Genomic DNA, 11,139 nt, shown 5'->3' with positions numbered 1-11,139 from the left:
GCTACCGCTGACCCGAAAATACATATTGTTGTACTTTCTCCCCGCATAGATATTAGGCGGATCAATCGATACCAGCCTTCTTGCGGAGATCTGTTTTCCTTTCTTTTCTAACCCCCTTCCATTCTTCTTTTTTGTTTTATCTTTTCCGGATACATCCAAGAGCTTGGTGTGACAGGCACCTAGTCCACTTAGCTCAACTCCTACTCTTCAAACCACCCCCCCCACCCCCCCTCTCGCTCCCTAAATCCTACCTTCCCTTCTTCTTCTCCCTCTTCCCTTTCCCTACTTCTTCCCCTCCCCTCTGTTTTTTTTTTTTTTTCTCTTTTCCTCACTATGCCGGGCGTAGCTCCAGTCTCTCGGGGGTCGCCCGTTAAATTCCTCTCAATCAATGCTCAAGGACTAAATATCCCTGAGAAAAGGTCGCAAATTCTAGCAGAAGCACATAGAATGCGCGCTCAGGTGCTCTTACTGCAAGAGACTCATTTTAAAGAAGGTGAAATTCCTAAACTAATGAATAAAAGATTTCCAGTCTCTTACCATGCTCCCACGGAAGGTTCTAAGACTAGAGGGGTCTCCCTTCTCTTCTCTCGACAAGTAGACTTCCAATTAATTGACCTCAAACGTGACCCAAGTGGTAGGTTCCTTTTTGTCAAGGGTCGCATAAACTCCCGCCCGATCACTATCACTAATATTTATGCCCCCAACTGTAAACAGGTACCGTTTTTTCGCTCAATGTGCCAGGACTTACTTGACTTTGCATCGGGCATGTTGATCCTTGGAGGGGACTTTAATGTCCCTCTTAACCCTATTTTGGACTCCTCCACAGGCTCATCTGCGCTTCCATTTCAAGCCCTACGCCAAATTGCAATACAACTACAAAAATTAAAACTCCACGATACATGGAGACTAATACACTCAGACGTTAAAGACTATACTTTCTTTTCAGCACCACACAGTAAATTTTCAAGAATTGACTATTTTTTTATTTCCCAAACTGATATACCTCTGCTACACTCGTCTTCGATCGAACCTAAAGTCCTATCAGACCACAATCCAATAACAATGACCATTCAGTTTCCAGATGGAGATAATAGACGCAAGTCTTGGCGATTAAATCCATCCCTCCTTAGAGACCAAGCAAATGTTGACAAACTTCAAGAGGTCTTAGCCTCTTTTTTTAGGGAAAATGACACCCCAGATTCCACTCCAATAGGGCAATGGGAAGCCCATAAATGTGTGCTCAGGGGGGAACTACTCTCCCTAGCAACCAAACAAAAAAAGGCCAGACAGGCTACACTCGAGTGTTTGTTCAAGAAGTTGAGCACTCTCGAAATAACTCACAAACGCTCCGTAGCTAATGAAGCTCTAGCGGAACTCACCAAGGTGAGACAGGAAATAAGAGACATTCTTGAAATCCAGAGCCATCGTAGATTGGCTTTTGGCAAAAGAATTTTCTTTGAACAAGGAAACAAATGTGGTCGCTTGTTGGCCAAAGTAGTACAGCCACAAAAAAAAACAGCAAATGTCCACTTCATAAGAGACAACGCGGGCACGAAACACTGCTCAAATGAGACTATAGCCAAGCAATTTGAATCTTTCTACCATACACTTTATAATTTGCGCCCGCTCTCTCAACAACCCACATCAATCCACCAGCGTCAGGAAACCATCAGGTCCTTCCTAAACACTTATGGCTCTTCACCTCTCTCGCCCTCTATCACTTCCTCAATGGAATTACCGCTATCTGCAGAGGAATATGACAGGGCGGTCAAAGAAATGAAGCCAGGAAAGTGCCCTGGTCCTGATGGTTTCTCCCTGCAATATTATCGCACGTTCGCGGAGACTCTCAGACCTCACTTCCTACGAGCATTCCGTACTCTGGCAGATACACCCCACCAATCCCCCTCCTTATTAGAGGCTCACATAACAGTGATCCCTAAGGATGGCAAGGATCCTGCTCAGGTAAGCAACTATCGTCCTATTTCACTTCTGAATGTGGACGTTAAGATCTATGCCAAGATCCTTGCCAACCGACTCCTCCCCCACCTTTCCTCTATGGTTTCCCTAGATCAAGTCGGCTTTGTTTCTGGTCGAGAGGCCAGGGATAATACCACGAGGGCGCTAAATGTTCATCACTGGCTTACCACCCGTGGTGTCCCTGTCTTCTTTCTTTCGTTGGACGCCGAGAAGGCGTTCAACAGAGTGGCCTGGGACTATCTCATATTGACCCTTGAATCTTTGGGCTTAAGGCCCGGTATGGTGTCCAATATTCGGGCCTTGTATACCAATCAAAGGGCCAGGGTCAGGGTCAATGGCCACCTGTCGGACGCCTTTAGCCTCTCCAATGGCACCAGACAGGGGTGCCCTCTTTCCCCGATCCTTTTTATCTTATCACTGGAACCCTTCCTCAACATGATCCGCGCAAACTCTGACATTCGGGGAATTCAAATCAAGGGATGCACTCACAAAATAGCAGCATTCACAGATGACATGCTGCTTTTCCTGTCCCAATCACACCTATCCCTCCCCATTTTACTTCAAGATCTGGAATTTTTTAAATCCATATCGCACTTACAAATTAACTACGCTAAATCCATGGCCCTTAACGTCTCTCTTCCACAGATGGAAGTTGACCGATGTGAGATGAACTTCCCGTTCAAATGGGCCCCTGAATCCATTCCCTACCTTGGGATCCTTATCCCCCGCAATCTCGATGACCTCTATAAACTAAATTATCAGCCTCTCCTAAACTCCGTTAACACCACCCTACGTTCTTGGAGCTCCCTCCAGGTGTCGTGGTTTGGCCGTGCTTCTCTCCTAAAAATGTCCATCCTACCCAAATTTCTTTACCTTTTCCAAACCATTCCGATCCACTTACTGAGCTCCTTCTTTACATCCTTCAACTCATCCTCCCAAAAATTAGTTTGGAATGATAAAAGACCACGGATTAGGTACATACAGCTCACGGCTCCTAAAGAAAGTGGGGGTTTGGGGCTCCCTGACCTCCACACCTATTACAAGGTCTGCATTCTAAGTAGATTGGTAGATTGGAACATACACTCATCTCTAAAGACAGTTGTTGGTCTGGAAAATTCATTCTCTGAAATACAGCTAAACCTGCTCTCCTGGCTCCCATTTTCCGCAACTAAAGAAGACCTTAGGGGTCACCCCTTGATATGTCCTCCACTAAAGCTTCATTGCGCGTGGCACAAATCTAAGAAGATTAACCTGGCATTCGGTCCTTTGCCCCCGATCCGCTGGAACCCGGCCTTTGAGCCGGGAATGGCTAGCTCATTCCTTCAGGATATCTGGCCATTTGAAAACGTGCTGGCCAAACACTTCTTCAACAAAGGCTCCCCCTTATCTTGGGAGGCCCTGAACCAAATCCTTCACCCCCACTCCATACCATTGTGGGCTTCCTTTCAGATTCGTAGCTTCTTTAGCGATAGTCGGGCCGCATCCAACTGGGTGAGACCATTAACCGGAATTGAGGCCCTCTGTGAAGAAGGGAGACCCCAGAGGCATGTGATCTCTGCCCTGTACCGTCTTGTTCTATCCCCACCCCCTCTTTTATCCTCCTCTTTTGTAGCGGCCTGGTCAAGAGATTTGGACCTCTCCCTTACCGAGGAGGAGTGGTCTTCCATTTGCCACAATATTCAATGTTCTTCCGTGAGCGTTGCAATCCAGGAAAACGGGTATAAGGTACTCTCCAGATGGTACCAAACACCGGATCGAATACATAAATACTTCCCGAATGTCACGAATATGTGCTGGAGGTGCGATAAAGACCCGGGCACAATGCTCCATATTTGGTGGTCATGCCCGTTACTCCAGCCCTATTGGAGGAGAGTGCATGATTTGATCAAGGAGATAACCTCGAGGGTAATGGTTTTCTCGCCAGCACAATACCTATTGCACTGGACCCCTTTGCAGCGGGGGAGTTATAGAAAATCACTGGCTATGCACATGGCGACTGCTGCCAAACTGTGTGTTCCATGTCACTGGAGATCACCCACAATCCCCTCCATCAAAGAGTGGTGTAACCTTCTGAATCATATTGAACAAATGGAGGAACTGATCAGCATTGCCCATGATAGATATTCAGAATTTGCTGCAATTTGGCAGGAATGGTCAGGATTCAAACAAACAGCGACTTATACCGCAATCATGACCTCTACTTAGAATCTGTTTTTCAAGTTCATTTTTTGAAAGTAATATCTGTGATGAGACCCCCCCCCCCCCGAGAGACTGGAAGTTTATGTTACCAGACATCCTTCCCCATTCCGTGCCCCTCCCTCATCTCTTTCCCCTCTCCCCCCTCTGTTCACCCTTCTGTTTCTTTTTCCCTCCCTTTCCAGCTCCTCTTTCCCTTCTCACTGAGAAGCGGGCAATCGCTTCTTAGCATCCCTCCGAGCCATACTAGCTCCATAACATCCTTATACCGATTACTGCCTGATCACACACCCTAGAGCTCCATAATAAGGATGTCTCAATACATTGGCTCCTCAAGAAGCCCCCCCGCAGACACACATCAAACTGGCTAAACCTCATTGATACTACGTATTTGCTTATGACTAGGGTTGAGCGAACACCTAGATGTCCGTGTTCGACGGGTTCGGCCGAACTTTAAAAAAAAGTCCGGGTCCGTGTCCCGGACTTTTACCGAACTTTTCCCGGACACCGAACCCCATTGAAGTCAATGGGGACCCGAACTTTAAGGCACTAAAATGGCTCTAAAACACCAAAGGAAAGGGCTAGAGTGCTGCAAATGGCAGCAAAACGTAATTAAGAGCATGGCAAGTGCTCTGCAAACAAATGTGGATAGGGAAATAACTTAAAACAACAAAAAAAAAACAGAAAAATAAAACAATGTTCTTCTTCATCTCTGAAGGACGAGGCCCATATGGAGTAGGAGGGAGGTTGAGGTGGTGGTGGATGTGGCGGTGACATAGGCGTGCGCACAGGGTGTGCTGGGTGTGCCTGGGCACACCCTAATCACCTAGGGCACATAGCATTGCCAGTGAGGAGATGGGAAAGATCTCCCTGGGACCTGCTCTGCTCTATTTCTCCTTGCCTACAGGTACATGGCCCCGATACATTACTCTCCCTGCTGGCAAACACATGCATGTGTATTTCAACTTTGGGGTGCACACCTTAATGCAATAGGCTGCGCACACCTATGGGCGGTGTAGGTGGAAGCGGCGGTGGAGGAGGACCAGGGCCGGATTAACAGCATCATGGGCTTGGTGCTGAGGATTTTGAAGGGCCTTAAGGGCCGTGCCTTGCCATGCACCCAGAGGAGGAAGGGTGCAGCCATGCATGCCTAATTCAACATGGGATGCTGTCTCTGAAGCCCATAAACACATCCATGCATCGCCAACTGTCCCTCCTTGTCCGGCCTTCACGCTGTGTGGGGAGGTTCTGAGGGTGCTGCCTGGGGAAGCGAGCATAGAAGCCAGACTTCTGTGTTTACAAGTGACAGAAGAGCGGTAACAGTGAATATGGCCAACCCGGGGCCTATATAAAAGGTAGGGGCCTGGAGCTGCAGCTCCAATAGCCCCTACATTAATCTGGCCCTGAGGAGGAGGACGAGGTAGCCAACACTGCTTCTTTTCAAAAATTTTAAATGAGGGTACACCCCAAAAGAGTGAGAAAGAGCAAAAATGGAACAATGGGTGGGTAAGGTCGGTATCCATTGCTATTCTGCATAAGGTACGGAAAAGTCCCGTGGGATCCATGCCTGGTTCATTTTAATGAACGTGAGCTTGTCCACATTGTCTCTGGACAGGCGGCTGCGCTTGTCTGTTATAACGCCCCCAGCCGTGCTAAATACCCGTTCAGATAATACACTGGCTGCAGGGCACGCCAGCACCTCCAAGGCGTAAAGGGCAAGCTCAAGCCATGTGCCCAATTTGGAGACCCAGAAGTTGAAGGGGGCAGACCCGTCATTCACTACATGTAGGCGTGTGCACACATACTGCTCCACCATGTTGGTAAAATGCTGCCTCCTGCTAAGACGTTCCATCTGAGCTGCTGGTGCTGCTGTTTGTTGTGGCGTGCTGACAAAGCTTTTCCACATTTCGGCCATGCTAACCCTGCCTTCTGAGGTGCTGGCGGTGCCCTGGTTGCGTTGGCGACCTCCTCCTCCTCCTCCTCTGCCTTGTGCTTCCACTGTGGCCCCGCTGTCAGATGGGAATGCCAGCAGCATGGCGTCTACCAGCGTGCGCTTGTACTCGCGCATCTTGCGATCGCGCTCCAGTGAGTGAATTAAGGACGGTACGTTGTCCTTGTAACGGGGATCCAGCAGCGTGGCCACCCAGTAATCAGCACAAGTTAGAATGTGGGCAACTCGGCGGTCGTTGTGGAGACACTGCAGCATGTAATCGCTCATGTGTGCCAGGCTGCCCAGAGGCAACGAAAGGCTGTCCTCTGTGGGAGGTGTATCGTCCGTGTCCTCTGTATCCCCCCAGCCACGCACCAGTGATGGCCATGAGCTGGCCTGGGTGCCACCCTGCTGTGAACATGGTTCCATCTCCTCCTCCAGCTCCTCCTCCTCCTCATCCTCCTCATCCTCCAGAACTGTGCCCCTGCTGGACAATTGCGTCCCTGGCGTTTGCGTGTGCAGGAACCCACCCTCGGAGCCCCTTGCGAATGACTGCCCTGAAAGCCTTGGAAATGTTACCTCTTCATCCTCCTCCTCCTCCTCATCCTGTGCCACATCCTCTTCCATCATCGCCCGAATTGTTTTTTCAAGGAGGCATAGAAGTGGGATAGTTAAGCTGAGAACGGCGTCATTGCCACTGGCCATGTTGGTGGAGTACTCAAAACAGCGCAACAAGGCACACAGGTCTCGCATGGAGGCCCAGTTAAATTAAATAGCGGAATAGAAAATATGATCCAAAAAAAGTGTATGTATATCACACGTACACAACCACACTGGGCCCCAATTACTATTGTTTGTACCCCTAAAAGGCTAGATGAGGAGTAGGGGGAGTATGGAACAGGCAGCACCCTCAAACCTTCAGAAGTATGAGATGAACCCCAACAACTTGGAAAGGTGGATCTCTCTCACACGTACCGACACAGACTATCCCGCAATTCAATTGATCCTCAAAGGTTTTTATTGAATAGCGGAATAGGAAATATGATCAAAAAAAGTGTATGTATCTCGCACGTACACAACCACACTAGGCCCCAATTACTATTGTTTGTACCCCTAAAAGGCTAGATGAGGAGTAGGGGGGGTATGGAACAGGCAGCACCCTCAAACCTTCAGAAGTATGAGATGAACCCCAACAACTTGGAAAGGTGGATCTCTCTCACACGTACCGACACAGACTATCCCCCAATTTAACTGATCCCCAAAGGTTTTTGATTAAATAGCGGAATAGAAAATATGATCCAAAAAAAGTGTATGTATATCACACGTACACAACCACACTAGGCCCCAATTACTATTGTTTGTACCCCTAAAAGGCTAGATGAGGAGTAGGGGGGGTATGGAACAGGCAGCACCCTCAAACCTTCAGAAGTATGAGATGAACCCCAACAACTTGGAAAGGTGGATCTCTCTCACACGTACCGACACAGACTATCCCCCAATTTAACTGATCCCCAAAGGTTTTTGATTAAATAGCGGAATAGAAAATATGATCCCAAAAAAGTGTATGTATATCACACGTACACAACCACACTGGGCCCCAATTACTATTGTTTGTACCCCTAAAAGGCTAGATGAGGAGTAGGGGGAGTATGGAACAGGCAGCACCCTCAAACCTTCAGAAGTATGAGATGAACCCCAACAACTTGGAAAGGTGGATCTCTCTCACACGTACCAACACAGACTATCCCCCAATTTAACTGATCCCCAAAGGTTTTTGATTAAATAGCGGAATAGAAAATATGATCCAAAAAAAGTGTATGTATATCACACGTACACAACCACACTAGGCCCCAATTACTATTGTTTGTACCCCTAAAAGGCTAGATGAGGAGTAGGGGGAGTATGGAACAGGCAGCACCCTCAAACCTTCAGAAGTATGAGATGAACCCCAACAACTTGGAAAGGTGGATCTCTCTCACACGTACCAACACAGACTATCCCCCAATTTAACTGATCCCCAAAGGTTTTTGATTAAATAGCGGAATAGAAAATATGATCCAAAAAAAGTGTATGTATATCACACGTACACAACCACACTAGGCCCCAATTACTATTGTTTGTACCCCTAAAAGGCTAGATGAGGAGTAGGGGGAGTATGGAACAGGCAGCACCCTCAAACCTTCAGAAGTATGAGATGAACCCCAACAACTTGGAAAGGTGGATCTCTCTCACACGTACCGACACAGACTATCCCGCAATTCAATTGATCCTCAAAGGTTTTTATTGAATAGCGGAATAGGAAATATGATCAAAAAAAGTGTATGTATCTCGCACGTACACAACCACACTAGGCCCCAATTACTATTGTTTGTACCCCTAAAAGGCTAGATGAGGAGTAGGGGGGGTATGGAACAGGCAGCACCCTCAAACCTTCAGAAGTATGAGATGAACCCCAACAACTTGGAAAGGTGGATCTCTCTCACACGTACCGACACAGACTATCCCCCAATTTAACTGATCCCCAAAGGTTTTTGATTAAATAGCGGAATAGAAAATATGATCCCAAAAAAGTGTATGTATATCACACGTACACAACCACACTGGGCCCCAATTACTATTGTTTGTACCCCTAAAAGGCTAGATGAGGAGTAGGGGGAGTATGGAACAGGCAGCACCCTCAAACCTTCAGAAGTATGAGATGAACCCCAACAACTTGGAAAGGTGGATCTCTCTCACACGTACCAACACAGACTATCCCCCAATTTAACTGATCCCCAAAGGTTTTTGATTAAATAGCGGAATAGAAAATATGATCCAAAAAAAGTGTATGTATATCACACGTACACAACCACACTAGGCCCCAATTACTATTGTTTGTACCCCTAAAAGGCTAGATGAGGAGTAGGGGGAGTATGGAACAGGCAGCACCCTCAAACCTTCAGAAGTATGAGATGAACCCCAACAACTTGGAAAGGTGGATCTCTCTCACACGTACCGACACAGACTATCCCGCAATTCAATTGATCCTCAAAGGTTTTTATTGAATAGCGGAATAGGAAATATGATCAAAAAAAGTGTATGTATCTCGCACGTACACAACCACACTAGGCCCCAATTACTATTGTTTGTACCCCTAAAAGGCTAGATGAGGAGTAGGGGGGGTATGGAACAGGCAGCACCCTCAAACCTTCAGAAGTATGAGATGAACCCCAACAACTTGGAAAGGTGGATCTCTCTCACACGTACTGACACAGACTATCCCCCAATTTAACTGATCCCCAAAGGTTTTTGATTAAATAGCGGAATAGAAAATATGATCCCAAAAAAGTGTATGTATATCACACGTACACAACCACACTGGGCCCCAATTACTATTGTTTGTACCCCTAAAAGGCTAGATGAGGAGTAGGGGGAGTATGGAACAGGCAGCACCCTCAAACCTTCAGAAGTATGAGATGAACCCCAACAACTTGGAAAGGTGGATCTCTCTCACACGTACCAACACAGACTATCCCCCAATTTAACTGATCCCCAAAGGTTTTTGATTAAATAGCGGAATAGAAAATATGATCCAAAAAAAGTGTATGTATATCACACGTACACAACCACACTAGGCCCCAATTACTATTGTTTGTACCCCTAAAAGGCTAGATGAGGAGTAGGGGGAGTATGGAACAGGCAGCACCCTCAAACCTTCAGAAGTATGAGATGAACCCCAACAACTTGGAAAGGTGGATCTCTCTCACACGTACCGACACAGACTATCCCGCAATTCAATTGATCCTCAAAGGTTTTTATTGAATAGCGGAATAGGAAATATGATCAAAAAAAGTGTATGTATCTCGCACGTACACAACCACACTAGGCCCCAATTACTATTGTTTGTACCCCTAAAAGGCTAGATGAGGAGTAGGGGGGGTATGGAACAGGCAGCACCCTCAAACCTTCAGAAGTATGAGATGAACCCCAACAACTTGGAAAGGTGGATCTCTCTCACACGTACCGACACAGACTATCCCCCAATTTAACTGATCCCCAAAGGTTTTTGATTAAATAGCGGAATAGAAAATATGATCCAAAAAAAGTGTATGTATATCACACGTACACAACCACACTGGGCCCCAATTACTATTGTTTGTACCCCTAAAAGGCTAGATGAGGAGTAGGGGGAGTATGGAACAGGCAGCACCCTCAAACCTTCAGAAGTATGAGATGAACCCCAACAACTTGGAAAGGTGGATCTCTCTCACACGTACCGACACAGACTATCCCGCAATTCAATTGATCCTCAAAGGTTTTTATTGAATAGCGGAATAGGAAATATGATCAAAAAAAGTGTATGTATCTCGCACGTACACAACCACACTAGGCCCCAATTACTATTGTTTGTACCCCTAAAAGGCTAGATGAGGAGTAGGGGGGGTATGGAACAGGCAGCACCCTCAAACCTTCAGAAGTATGAGATGAACCCCAACAACTTGGAAAGGTGGATCTCTCTCACACGTACCGACACAGACTATCCCCCAATTTAACTGATCCCCAAAGGTTTTTGATTAAATAGCGGAATAGAAAATATGATCCCAAAAAAGTGTATGTATATCACACGTACACAACCACACTGGGCCCCAATTACTATTGTTTGTACCCCTAAAAGGCTAGATGAGGAGTAGGGGGAGTATGGAACAGGCAGCACCCTCAAACCTTCAGAAGTATGAGATGAACCCCAACAACTTGGAAAGGTGGATCTCTCTCACACGTACCAACACAGACTATCCCCCAATTTAACTGATCCCCAAAGGTTTTTGATTAAATAGCGGAATAGAAAATATGATCCAAAAAAAGTGTATGTATATCACACGTACACAACCACACTAGGCCCCAATTACTATTGTTTGTACCCCTAAAAGGCTAGATGAGGAGTAGGGGGGTATGGAACAGGCAGCACCCTCAAACCTTCAGAAGTATGAGATGAACCCCAACAACTTGGAAAGGTGGATCTCTCTCACACGTACCGACACAGACTATCCCCCAATTTA

The 11,139-nt window shown here is 46.7% G+C and overlaps 1 protein-coding gene across 1 annotated transcript in view; it reads left to right on the top strand.

Moving 5' to 3' along the window:
* Positions 1 to 1,728: 1,728 nt before the first annotated feature.
* Positions 1,729 to 11,139, top strand: part of LOC309550494 (uncharacterized protein) — a gene marked incomplete at both ends in the record, with an annotated part of 56,836 nt that continues 47,425 nt past the window's right edge. Inside the window, one exon of the mRNA XM_082250863.1 lies at positions 1,729 to 3,468. Coding sequence (XP_082106989.1) covers positions 1,729 to 3,468 — 1,740 coding nt within the window. The remainder of the gene's footprint in view (positions 3,469 to 11,139) is intronic.

The sequence above is a fragment of the Pelophylax lessonae genome, assembly GCF_965119305.1.
Source record: "Pelophylax lessonae genome assembly, chromosome: 3".
NCBI lineage: Eukaryota > Metazoa > Chordata > Amphibia > Anura > Ranidae > Pelophylax > Pelophylax lessonae.
This window is presented reverse-complemented; position numbering and strand designations above follow the sequence as displayed.